Source organism: Equus przewalskii, chromosome 13 (genome assembly GCF_037783145.1).
Source record: "Equus przewalskii isolate Varuska chromosome 13, EquPr2, whole genome shotgun sequence".
Taxonomy (NCBI): Eukaryota; Metazoa; Chordata; class Mammalia; order Perissodactyla; family Equidae; genus Equus; species Equus przewalskii.
In genome coordinates this window covers 55,641,361-55,655,474 of record NC_091843.1, presented here as the reverse complement: position 1 = coordinate 55,655,474, position 14,114 = coordinate 55,641,361, and the positions used below count along the sequence as shown (strand labels likewise).

Here is a 14,114-nt window from a genome sequence, read left to right as displayed (position 1 = left end):
TACCGGGGATGAATAAGCCATAGTACAAATTCTGACCAACAAGAGACAGACGACTGGAATGAGTCTACAGACAGATCTTTTTCCCCACACTCCCACCTCCTGGCTGTTCCAAGACACAGTAACTGGAAATAGTCTCTCTGGAAATATCCCATAGTACTGAGGAACAGTACTATGTGTGAGGGTCTCATTTAAGGGGCAAAATTACTCACTGCATCAAGCCTTTATAGCAACAAGTGGTACTAAGAAGTGATCACCCCATCAGTGAAAATGAAGAGAATCAGTGAGAGGCCTCTGTGTCTGCTGGAGACTTTTGCTAAAAGCTTGGAAGTCTGTGCTTTGTTTTATAAGGGAGGGTAGAGTGTTTCTTGCACACACACATCACGTTGTTTAATTCTCATCACAGCCCAGGGGAACAGACATTATTTGCACTCCCATTTTGCAGCAGGAATAGGACTCAAACCTCATCAGGGCTCAAACCACCTTGATGCTCTTCTGCTCAAAATCCCAGCTGTGGTTTTGAAGGGAAGTGAGGAGGAGGTAAACTTCACTAGAAATTCAAAAATGGTTTTAGTTGGTTAGTGGCTCAGGCAATGGATCAAAAGGGAAATGATTCAAAAGTTGAGGGAACTGGGACCCTTTTAAAGTTATGCCAGGTAAGGTAATCTGTGTTTGTTACCAGAGACCTATAATTTATGTAGATTCACATACATCTTTTTCAAATACTGCATAAGTTGGGGAGTATGTGGAGTGCTGTAGAACTAAATGTATTTGTATGTGTTCAACACACTGCATAATTGACTCAATTATCCATGTGGGAATTATTCACTTTTAATTTGCAATCTGGCTTCTCCTTTCAGTTAGGATGTTTTTGGGCTGCTGTAGGAATGCCAACTAATTTAAATAATAATTTAAGTAAAACATAATTAGGTAGGAAAATTAAATTCAATCTTTTGCCAGCTCCTGAAGATTCTACAGCTGAAATGTAACTCTAATCCATACACTATATTTTCATTCTCCAATGTCATTTTACTACCAGCGGATTGTATTGCTTTTCATAGATTGTTGCAATAGTTTCCTATCTGGCTTTCCTGCTTACCTCTTTCTAACCCAATCATCATTCTGATGACAGCCATCTTCAAAACAAAACAAAACAAAACAAAACAAAACAAACGACCTTCAAAAAACCCAGCTGTCATCACAAAAATGTCTTTGCTTGAAAACGCTTGATGGCTCCCCATTTCTCACGAGATTAAGTGCACATGCCACAACTTATCGTTGGATGCTTCTTCATGCCACCTGCTCCAGGAAGATTTCCTGACCCTATCTCTGATGCCTTAGCACTGTTCCCACCTCTGAATCCCCTTAATGCACTACTTGTTTTTCTCTAAGGCAGACCTAGGTATTCGTGAACCCATGTTATCTCCAATTCTCTTGTGACATCGTTAATGGCAGTCTGTGCCGCGCGTTTCATCTTCCGTATTACCCAGTACCTAGCTCAGTGCCAGACCCCAAAGAAGGGCGCAACAAAGGCTCGTCCATTTGAACTGCTGGCAATCTCTGAAGGCAGAAATTTTGGTCTTTTGCAGCCCAAGCACCTAGCACGGTGCCTGGCACATAGTAGGCACCCAACGAATCCTGTTGAATAAACGACGCAACATACTGCAGACTCCGCAAGGCGCTCTGCAGAGCTCCCGGGCTGCAGGTTCCAGCGGCGGGGCTGATCGCACAGCGCCCACGCTGGAGCTGGCGGCACCACATCTCCCGCGGGGTGATGCGCGGCGCCCTGGGCTGTTCCAGGGACCGCGCTCCGCCGCTCATCTCTGCAGCGCAGGCCCAACACGGCGGGAGTGCCTACACTTTCTCTGTTTAAAAAAATGTATATGCACACACGCCTAAATGCCTATGTTTATACACACAAACTACATCCGTAACACATAAAAATATACACATATTATACACATAAAACATATCCAGATATGTGCATACACATATAATAAGTGTATAAATATAAATAAATTAATACGCGTACAGCCCTAACTCCGAACGGTTAGAGTGGCGGGGAGGACGCTGGGGACACCCCCTCGTCCCTGCAGGCCCTCAGAACAGGGCTGCGGCGTCCGGCCCGCTGCGCGGCTTGGGCCTTCCGGCTTTCCGTCCGCCGTGGCCGCCATTGGTTGGGCTTCGAGCAGCTGACAGGCGGCGGCCGGGCGTGGGAGCTTCAAGGATGGCGGCGTCCGCGGCACTGATCCTGCGGGAGAGCCCCAGGTAGCCGCCCCCCGGCTGGCGCGGACGGGGCCGGGATGTCCTTGCTGTCTGTCGCCTGGGCCGCGGGGGGGCGGGCGCGGGGCAGCCGAAGTGGCCCGGGGGGCCCCGCAGGAGTGCACGGGACTGTGGGCGCCCCGACCTTGGCGGTGGTTCACCTCGGGGGGTCGCGGGGCGCTGCAGCTGAGGGCAGTACGCCAGTGTGTGGTCTGTGCCGCTGTTCAGAGTGTAGGATCAGAAGTCCCAGGCCTACCTGGAGTAACGCGGCATAACGCGGCATTATTCCCGATTTCAGTTCTCAGACCTGATGATGATGAGAAAGACCCCGGTTGGTGCTGGAGGGTCTTGTTAATCTCTCTTTTCAATCAAGGTAGAGCAGGCCTCAGGCCGGGAGTTTCAGTAACTAGTCAGAATTTGGTAACATTACTTTTGTCTTCATTTTATTTATTTTTAGTTAATTTCCAGTTAGGGAAGGTAAGGTCTGCTGTTCATGGTGTTGATAGAAAGTTCCCTTTTAAAATAAAACTATTTAAGTAAAAATGATTGCATCTTATTAAAAGTAATTACGTAGTACAGGTGGTGTGTGGATGTGGAAAAAGTGCTGAAGTGTATAGGGAGATAATTGAAGTTGGAAAATAACTTTTTAGTGCCTGGATGGGGCAGGAATCTTCTGGAAGAAGAGAGTTGTCATTTTAAAGTTTACCTTCAAACTGGTATCTCTGTCTATCTTCCTGGATTTCTTGAGTTCTGACAGCCAGTTTCTTTCCTCACACCAGCGTCCTGGGTAACACACACCACATCAATAAACCATATCCAGGATGGTGTGGTTGTATTGTTATCACATAATTGAAAGTTGCTTATTACATTTGAAGCAGGATTTTAAAACACTTGTGTACTTAGTGACCCCACATGGTTGTGTATGTAGTTTTTTCCCCACTAGCTACCATGCAGCATTCTTTTCTTTATATTTTTGATGTAATTGCTACTTCCCTCCTCTCACTCTTTTCAGAGTTCCATTTTGAGTTAAGTGGATGCTTAAACACCCATTGCCATTCTCATGCCATTCATGCAATTCGTGCCATTCTCTGCAGAGTGCAAGCTTCCCTTAGTAGTTTGCCGTGCCCACAAGAAAGAGAAAATTTGCCAAATGGACCTTTTGAACAGAAGTACTTTTGGGGGACATCTTCTTGGAAATGCCGTGCCTCCTTGGCTGGCCATCATCTATTTTTCATTATTTCACTTAGCATTACCTTACAGCAGAATTGTTGGAATGAAAACTTATAGATAACTGCAGTTATAGACAACTGTACTTAACGTAAGTACAATTCCTCTTGGAAAACTCATCTTAAAACTTTGTTTTACGAATTTATTTAGCATGAAAAAAGCAGTGTCGCTGATTAATGCAATAGATATAGGAAGATTTCCACGATTGCTCACCCGAATTCTTCAAAAACTTCACCTGAAGGTTTGTACTTTTCATTTTTATAGCTTATAATACTTTCTTGTGATTCCACTGAAACTCTGTTTCTACTTAAAGAACTTTTGGGGAAGTATGGTGTTCCCCAGTGTGTCCTCGGACACACTGGGTCTCTAGAAAATTTGATAATGTCCTGTGGTCAAAAGTTTGGGAAACTGTCTTCATTAAAGTTAATCTTTTTTCCTTATTATGGAACTTTTCAGAATATATTATATGGTAGTATTTATAGTAAATATTTAAGGGTACATACTGTGTGCAAAATTTTCCAAATGTGTTCAACCTTGGAATTATTTTATCATGATATATATTTTGAGACTAAGGTTCTGTGGAACATGCTTTGGGGAAATTCTGATTTCATTCTTCCTCTTAAAAATAATTCTGTGTGGCTATTTTGGACATGTTGATGTCACTGCTTGGTCACCAATCTAACTTAACGTCTTTATTGTGGTATAAAAATTTAATTCCATCCAACACATGTTTATGGAGCACCCACTAATTGCTCTACCTGGTGCCAGGCATCACCATTAAACAAGAACCTGGACTCTTTCCTCTTTGGCCTGGCTGGGAGCCAGCCCCAAAGCCCTTTCTACCTTTGAAGTGTCTCTCAAATCCAAGTTCTTCTCATAGTCCTGGTTCAGATTCTTATTCTCCCTCCCTTGGGCTACAGTAATTACCTTCAAACTGGTATCTCTGTCTATAGTCTTCTCTCTTCCTGTCGCTTCTTCGTAATGCTATTCCATTTATCCTTCCAAATATTTTTTTCCTAAAAACAGTTGATCGTATCTTTACAGCGTTCAAATCCATTACTGACTTTCCGTTGCTCCGTGGGAAAAAGTTCCAAATCCTTAACGTTGTATTATATTATGATAACATTATAATATGACCACAACCTATATTCTCTCTGCTTTGCAAGTGCTCCAGTCACAGTAGACTGCGCTCTTCTACTAGAACATACCATGAACTTTTTCAGCTCTGTATCTGTGCATATCCTCTTTCCTTTACCTGCCATGTTCTTCCCTGCTTTAGTGACTAAACTGTTCATCTTTCAAGGATTTCAGTCTCACTCTCAGCAGTTTGTTGTTCTCCCTTCTGTGCTTCTAAAACAGTTGGTTCATTCTCACCTCACTTCAGTACCGCCTCATAAGTATTTGTTTCATGATTATGAGGTCTTTCTCTGACCTTGAATACCTTGAGTATCATCTCTTACTCATCTTTATATTTCCCGTACCTGATACAATGACACTTATACCATCTGCACTCAGTAACTATTCTTGGAGTTAATTCTTTTCCTTGCCGTTGGAAACACAAAACCAATATCGATCCTCTAAATTCCTGCCTGTAAGGAATTGGTGAAGTAGATGGACAGGAGGAGCAACAACAGCATTAACAATAGCAGCTGCATTTTGTGGCGTGTCCTATTCACAGTGCTCCCTCTGTGACTAAAGGCTTTGTATGGTTAACTCATCTGATCCTTACAGCAACTTTAGGAAGTCAGTACTGTTGTCATCTTTATTTTATTCTTGAAGAAACTGAGATAGAGACCAGTTAAGTAATTTGCCCAAGGTCACACAGCTAGCTAGTAAGGCAGCCTGCTCCCACAATCCATCCTTTTATCCCATTACAGTAAACCTCAGGAAAGTGTACAAAATAATATATAAATCAGTCTAAAAGTGAATGATGCAGGCAGTTGATACAGAAATTCTGCTTTGATTTTCTGAGCTGATGGCTGCCTTTTTAAACATATAAAACAATATGGAACAAAAACTTATATACATCTTCTGTTCTTCATACTGAGGGAGGACGAAACATTTGCAGGGAAAATTGTGATGTCTAGTTTATCTTTGACCCTCAGTCACCTCTGGAGTTGAGAATAAGTTAACATCTATCTTAGAGAAGCTGAGTGGCTGCAGCATTCCACAGAGATGCTTGAATGCTATGCCGTCAGAGGTAGGGGAGTGGAGATGAGGAGGTGTGGTTGTTGAGAGCTGAAGCAACCGAAGACAGAAATACACGTATGTGATTACTTGTCTGCTAAGAAAGAAAGTCAGGAAAGGTACAAAATTTTTCTTCCTGGACAGTTTCAGGAAATGTTTTTCCAGAGGGACTCCTATTGTGATAAAGGCTCTTATTCAAAATTTTGAGGAGACATTCAGGATCTGCCAGCTTTCTTTTATGTACTCTTGGTCTGTGAAATTCGCCTTTGCCTTGAGACAGTGGAGCCCTTAGAACAGTGAAACCTGATGTAGGTAGATTGGTGAAGAGGTTTAGGAATTTGGTTGCTATTTTAAATGTTATCAGCTTGGCACTTTAATTTTACCAAGTTTAATCTGCTTATAGGCAGAGAAAATCTGGTTTTGTCCAGACAAGTTTCTTGGAATCCCTAGTAGGACTAAACATGGGGAAACTAAGACAGCTGAGGTATAGAATATGGGCACACCTAAGTATGGGTTTGGGAGTCCTCTTTGAACTGGCCATCTTCCTGGCCTATCCTAGCATGTAGAAATACACGGCAATTTTGGGGGTTGTTACAGTGTTTCAAGGGTGGCATTTAATGCCCAGGAACTTTACATGTCTTGCAGTGTGTAGTCCTGCACAGAGAATTGTTCCATCCAGCATGCTAATAGAATCTGCCTTGGGAAATACTGGGGGAAGTCAGACTAACTTCCATAGCTGGGAACTTAGAAAGAAACATTTATGGCTTTTGAGTTTCAAAAATAGCTGTCACAACTCATGCAATTAAAAAAACGCATACGCTTTGCTCCATAGGAGAGACTTTTAGTCCCTCACACAGAGTCTATTAATGTAACTGTGCTGTATGTCTAGTTCTCAGAGATCAGCTGTCTAGACCTGGCCTTGGCAGGCTAGAAACAGCAAACTCAGGGATTAAGGTGCTGCTATGATGGAGCATATAGACTGCTTCAAGAATTGACTACTGATCATGGAATGAAATGGAAGAATTATGAAAGTCATACATAAGAAATATAAAAGCACAGAGGCCTGAGGTTTTTTTTACTGAACTGAAAAAGCATCAGTGTGTCTTAGGAGTTCTTTAGGATACTGTAGCACAGAACGTTGATGCTCATAATTATGACCTGAGTCATCACAAGAAATTAGTTTAATCCGGTATACCTTGTTTACAAAATTCTAGAAGGGATGCCATGCATTTTAGAACTATTTCTTTCAGAAGTTTGAAATAGAAGTTGATTTGCTTGATAGATTCACTTGTGAGTACCACAGTATTTCCCCATTATGACACATAGGATAATCACAGATGTAAACCCAACATATAGAAATGCCTGAGGGTTTTTTTTGATTGTTACAATGCGTGGAGGGTGCCGCTGGCATTTAATGCCCTGGGACTTTAAATGTCTTGCACAATGTGCAAGATAGTCCTGCACAAAGAAGAATTGGCCCCACCTATGTGGAAAAAAGAGAAAAGGGTAGTTTATCTCTGAAAATGCATTTATTTTGTAGTTAATATAATGTGGAGGGCTCCTTACAAATTGGTTTATTGGGTAAGAAAGATATATACATACACTTTAAGTTATAATGTCTGCAGAGTACTCGTACCGTGTCTTCTTCCATTGTGGCGTTTGTGTGTGTGCATGACTGTGTATGTGAGTCAGAGCTCGGACTCTGGACCACAGTTCTCTCTGTCTCTAAATCCATGCTCTGAGTTTTTAAAACCTAGTTGCCTTCATAATTATTTAAATAATGTACTATTTTCGTAGAATAGAAGACTCTATAATTTTCTGAGGAATGTGACCCAATTTCAACTATATGTGGAATTGAGATTGGTTCCCTCATCATTCATGTTAAGAAAATGAATTCTTCAGGAAAAAACCAAAAAACAAAAAAGAAAAAGAGAAGTTGCAAGAGTGGAGCTTTTAACTTACTTTTTTTTGTGCCCTATATAATTCAAAATACTTAGAGGGCTTAAATTAAGCATTTTAATAACACTTTAAATTTCACAAATAGTTAATGAATAGGTTTTCTTTTAAAAATTTTAAACAATGTGGACCAACTGAAATTCCCACTTGGTTACCACTTGCCACTCCTTCCATCTTAATTCTCTCCTGTATTAGTTATCTGTTGCTGAATTACAATTACCCCAAAACTTAGCAGCTTAAAAGAACAATGAACATTTATTATCTCTCACAGTTCTAGTAGGTCACGAATTTAGGAATGGTTTGGTTGGGTGGTTCTGGCTTGGAGTTTCTTATGAAGTTGCTTTCAGATGTTGATTGGGGCTGCTGTTATCTGAAGGTTTGACTGGGTTAGAGGATTTCCTTCCAATCTGACTAGCTAGTGGCATCAGTTGGTGTGAGACCTCAGTTCCTTGCTACATAGGCCTTTCCTCCAGACTTCTTCCAGAAGGAGGTTGGCTCCTTCCAGAGCAAGTGATTTAAGAGAGGGATGTGCTGTCCTTTTTATGACCTAACCTTAGATATCACATAGCTTCGCTTTCACTATATTCTTCTTGTTAGAAGTTAAGTCGCTAGGGTTGGCTCACATTCAAAGGAAAGGAGATTAGGCTCCTTCTTTTGAAGGGTGAAGTGTTAAAGAATTTGTGGACGTAATAAAACCATCATACCTTCCTAGAGGTAACCTTCCTTATCAATTTGGTTTTTATCTTTCCCAGTCTTTTTCCATGTATTATTAAATGCAGATGTGCACACACATGTGCATGCACAAACATACGGAAATGTGTGGTTTGCCTGTGTTTTTATATGTGATACCTTACTGTATATATTGCCCTGCTATTTGCCTTTTTCACTTACCACTTTAATCAGAGATCTTTCTATGTCAATCCATTTAGCAGTACCTTATTCCTAAGTGTTGTTTTTCCTTTCTGCCTGTGTATATATGTTTATGGCATATGCTTTTTAAATATAGAAAAAATTAGCATCCACTTTCCATTTTAAAATTTAAATTTCTTGGACACTTACTCTCTAATTTTATAAACCTAGGACTTAATTTTTTCCCATTGAGAGGATAAAAAGAAATATGTCTCCTTTTACCTTCTTTTTAACTCCCAAATATGTGTGGATTGCTTTTAGTAGATGGAAAGAAGTTAAACTGCTGCTATTTGGAAGCAAATAGAGGGACTTAAATGTAATATTTATCTACCCAGGGTCATTGTTGGAGCAAGGTGTTGAATATGTTTTTGGAACTTTGTTTTATAGCTGTATTCTCTATCTGCTGTTCTGCTCACATATTCTAAGCTCCATCTTATTTTAAGGGTGCATGCCTGATGTTTCGTTGGATGGTGGAGATAAATATTCTCTTGTCTCCCTTCACTCCAAACCGCTTTATTAATATAATGCCCTTGAAGATCTTGAGAATGTTCCTTTTGTTGCTCTCTCTCTTTTTAAAACATCTCACTTTCTTGTGTATATTGGGAACACTAAAGTTTACTTTTATACATGTTCAGTCACTATTTTTATTTTGTCAAAATAGGTTACTTGGTATATAGTAAAAGGAATCAGCTTGACCTCTTTGGAAGTTAAATTGTAAATTTCCATTGAATTTAATGCAACATGTGGTTCAGTGATTATACATAAGTAATACTGTTACTGTATTCCTCATATTGATAAACTCTGGTGCTGTAGCTCATTATTTCAAGAAGATGTGTGGTAGTCACAGAGATTCTGGAAGTTTTAAATCAAAACATTTTTCTTGAGGTAAGTGATTGGCATTTTGCTCAATTGTGGTTCATGTTTTTCTCAGTCATAAAACAAGTAGAGACTGGGAGTTCTGGTGACTAGCCTCCAAAAATATGCCATTTAAGAGTTCTAATGCTGCTTCAGTTGTGGCTATGTACTTGTACCTCATCCTAAGCTGTCAAGGCAGGGACTCGTGGTCCTTCTGAACCTTCTCTGTGTTGCTGTTGGGGAGAGACAGCAGTAGAGAAAGTTGTTTTCAGTATGTTTGGATAAAGTATTTATTTTTATTTAAAAGCTGGTCTAATAGTGTACGTTCTTCATACTTGATAAGCCAATATCTTTAGATCAAGGAGATTATTTTGGAAATGAAAGAAAGGAGACTAGCCAGAGAGTATACTTAGAGGGTTAGTTGTTTTCTTTCTTTCCTATATTGCTTATAAAAATAGTTGTGTAATGTGTAAGTTTTGGAAAATATTGAAATTATAAAAAAGAGTTAACTTCCTGCTTTATGTGTGCTCCTGTAATAACCGATTACTTTTGCAGAACTCATCAAACGGAAATTACTTGAATAATTATTTGGGGTTTTTTTTGTTTTTTTGTTTTTTTGCCTTTCTTTGGTTTAGTCTTCTGATTAGCAATTCTTTTTTTTTTAAATTTGAGTTCATAGTAGTTTACATCATTGTGAAATTTCAGTTGTACATTATTTCTTGTCTGTCACCACATAAGTGCTCCCCTTCACCCCCTGTGCCCAACCCCCACCCACCTTCCCTTGGTAACCACTGAACTGTTTCCTTTGTCCATGTGTTTATGTTCCACATATGAGTGAAATCATCTAGTTTTTGCCTTTCTCAGTCTGGCTTATTTCGCTTAGAGTAATTTCCTCCATCCATGTTGTTGCCAATGGGATGATTTTTTCTTTTTTTATGGCTGAGTAGTATTCCATTCCATGTGTGTGTGTGTATATATATATATACACACACACATCTTCTTTATCCAATCATCAGTCAATGGGCACTCAGTTTCCATGTCTTGGCTATTGTGAATAGTGCTGCAGTGAACATAGGGATATACACGTTACTTTGGATTGTTGATTTCAGGTTGTTTGGGTAGATACCCAGTAGTGGGATAGCTGGGTCATATGGTAGTTTTATTTTTAGTTTTTTGAGGAATCACCATACTGTTTTCCATAGTGGCTGCACCAGTTTGCATTCCCACCAGCAGTGTGTAAGGGTTCCCTTTTCTCCACACCCTCTCCAACATTTGTTATTTTTAGTCTTAGTGATTATAGCCATTTTAACAGGTGTAAGGTGGTATCTTAGTGTAGTTTTGATTTGCATTTCCCTGATGATGAGTGATGTTGAACATCTTTTCATGTGTTTATTGGCCATCTGTATATCTTCTTTGGAAAAATATCTGTTCATATCCTCTGCCCATTTTTTGATCGAGTTGTTTGTTTTTTTGTTGTTCAGTTGTGTGAGCTCCTTATATATTATGGAGATTAACCTCTTATCAGATGTATGATTTGTAAATATTTTCTCCCAATTGGTGGGTTGTCTTTTTGTTTTGATCCTAGTTTCTTTTGCCTTGCAGAAGCTCTTTAGTCTGATGAACTCCCACTTGTTTATTTTTTCTTTTGTTTCCCTTATCTGAGAAGACATGGTATTTGAAAAGATCCTTTTAAGTTCGATGTCAAAGAGCGTACTACCTATATTATCCTCCAGGAGTTTTATGGTTTCAGGACTTATCTTCAAGTCTTTGATCCATTTTGAGTTTATTTTTGTGTATGGCATGAGTTAATGGTTTACTTTCATTCTTTTGCATGTAGCTGTCCGGTTTTCCCAACACCATTTATTGAAGAGACTCTTTTCTCCATTGTATGTTTTTGTCACCTTTGTTGAAGATTAGCTGTCTGAAGATGTGTGGTTTTATTTCTGGGCTTTCAGTTCTGTTCCGTTGATCTGTGTGCCTGTTTTTGTACCAGTACTGTGCTGTTTTCATCACTATGGCTTTGTAGTACATTTTGAAGTCAGGGATTGTGATGCCTCCAGCTTTATTCTTTTTTCTCAGGATTGCTTTAGCAATTTGGGGTCTTTGGTTGCCCCATATGAATTTTAGGATTCTTTGTTCTATTTCCGTGAAGAATGTCATTGGGATTCTGATTGGGATTGCATCGAATCTGTAGATTGCTTTGGGTGGTATGGACATTTTAACTATATTTGTTCTTCCAATCCATGTGCATGGAATCTCTTTCCATCTCTTTATGTCATTATCTATTTCTTTCACTAATGTCCTGTAGTTTTCATTGTATAAGTCCTTCACCTCCTTAGTTCATTTATTCCTAGGTACTTTATTCTTTTTGTTGCGATTGTAAATGGAATTAAGTTCTTGAGTTCTCTTTCTCTGAGTTCGTTGTCAGAGTACAGAAATGCAACTGATTTTTGTAAGTTGATTTTGTACCCTGCAACTTTACTGTAGTTGTTAATTATTTCTAATAGTTTTCTAGAATAGTGGATTCTTTAGGGTTTTCTATATATAAGATCATGTTGTCTGCAAACAGTGAGTGTTTCACTTCTTCACTCCCTATTTGGATTCCTTTTATTCCTTTCTCTTGCCCAATTGCTCTGGCCAAAACCTCCAGTACTATGTTGAATAAGAGTGGTGAGAGTGGGCATCCTTGTCTTGTTCCTGTTCTCAGAAGGATGGCGTTCACTTTTCCCCATTGACTATGATGTTCGCTGTGGGGGGCTTTGTCATATATGGCCTTTATTATGTTGAGATGATTTCCTTCTATCCCCATTTTGTTAAGAGGTTTTATCATAAATAGCTGTTGGCTCTTGTCAAATGCTTTGTCTGCCTCTATTGAGATGATCATGTGGGTTTTTTTTTTTTGAGGAAGATTTGCCCTGAGCTAACTACTGCCAGTCTCCCTCTTTTTGCTGAGGAAGACTGGCCCTGAGCTAGCATCCATGCCCATCTTCCTCAACTTTATACGTGGGATGCCTACCACAGCATGGCTTTTGCCAAGCGGTGCCATGTCCACACTCGGGATCCGAACTGGTGAACCCCGGGCCGCTGAGAAGCGGAACATGCGAACTTATCCGCTGTGCCACCGGGCCAGCCCCAGGTCATGTGGTTTTTATTCCTCATTTTGTTAATGTGATGTATCACATTGATTCATTTGCGGATGTTGAACCATCCCTGTGTCCCTGGTATAAATCCCACTTGATCATGATGTATAATCTTTTTGATGTATTGTATTTGGGTTGCCAATATTTTGTTGAGGATTTTTGCATCTATGTTCATCAGTGATATTGGCCTGTAGTTTTCCTTTTTTGTGTTGTCCTTGTCAGGCTTTGGTATCAGAGTGATGTTGGCCTTGTAGAATGTGTTAGGAAGTGTTCCATCTTCTCTAATTTTTTGAAATAGCTTGAGAAGGATAGGTATTAAATCCCCTCTGAAAGTTTTGTACAACTCCTCAGGGAAGCTATCTGGTCCTAGGTTTTTATTCTTTGGGATGGTTTTGATTACTGTTTCAATCTCTTTACTTGTGATTGGTCTATTCAGATTCTCTATTTCTTCTTGATTCAGCTTTGGGAGGTTGTAAGGGTCTAAGAATTTATCTATTTCCTCTAGATTGTTCATTTTATTGGCATATAGTTTTTTGTAGGATTCTCTTATAATCCATTGTATTTCTGTGGTATTCTCGTATAATCTGTTATTGTTTCTCCTATTTCATTTCTAATTTTATTTATCTGAACTTTCTCTCTTATTCTTTGTAAGTCTGGCTAGGGGTTTGTCAATTTTATTTATCTTCTCAAAGAATCAGCTCTTTGTTTCATTGATCCTTTCTACTGCCTTTTTTTGTTTCAATAGCATTTATTTCTGCTCTGATTTTTATTATTTCTCTCCTTCTGCTGACTTTGGGCTTTGTTCTTCTTTTTCTAATTCAATTAGTGTAGTTTGAGATTGCTTATGTGGGATTTATCTTGTTTGTTCAGGTGTGCCTGTGTTGTGATGAATTTCCCTCTTGATATGGCTTTTGCTGCATCCCATATGAGTTGGTATGGTATGTTTTCATTTGTCTCCAGATATTTTTTGATTTCTCCTTTAATTTCTTCAGTGATCCGTTGCTTGTTCAATAGCATGTTGTTTAGTTTCCACATCTTTGTTCCTTTCTCAGCTCTTTTCTTGTAATTAATTTCTAGCTTTATAGTATTGTGATTGGAGAAGATGCTTTGTTGTTATTTCAATCTTCTTAAATTTATTGAGGCTTGCCTTGTTTCCAAAGATGTGGTCTATCCTTGAGAATGTTCTGTGTGCACTTGAGAAGAATGTGTATTCTGCTGTTTTTGGATGGAGTCTTCTATATATGTCTATTTAAAGTCCAGCTGGTCTAGCTGTTCATTTAATTCCACTGTTTCCTTGTTGATTTTCTGTCTGGATGATCTATCCCTTGATGTGAGTGGAGTGTTGAGGTCTCCTACTATTATTGTGTTATTATTAATATCTTCTTTTAGGTTTGTTAATAGCTGCTTTATGAACTTTGGTGCTCCTGTCTTGGGTACATAGATATGTATAAGTGTTATTTCTTCTTGATGGAATGTCCCTTTGATCATTATATACTGCCCCTCTTTATCTCTCTTTACCTGTCTTATCTTGAAATCTACTTTGTCTGATATAAGTATTGCAACACCTGCTTCCTTTTGTTT

General features: G+C 39.3%; 1 protein-coding gene across 3 annotated transcripts in view; it reads left to right on the top strand.

Annotated features, from left to right (window-relative positions):
- The first annotated feature begins 1,770 nt into the window (after nt 1–1,770).
- Nucleotides 1,771–14,114, top strand: part of COMMD10 (COMM domain containing 10) — a 169,699-nt gene continuing 157,355 nt past the window's right edge. The window contains exons 1-2 of one of the 3 annotated variants that reach the window (XM_070569509.1): nt 1,771–2,265; nt 3,637–3,727. In XM_070569509.1, the coding sequence (XP_070425610.1) occupies nt 2,225–2,265; nt 3,637–3,727 (132 nt within the window). In that variant the 5' untranslated portion in view covers nt 1,771–2,224. The remainder of the gene's footprint in view (nt 2,266–3,636; nt 3,728–14,114) is intronic. The other 2 variants (XM_070569510.1, XM_070569511.1) reach the window with 2 other exon arrangements.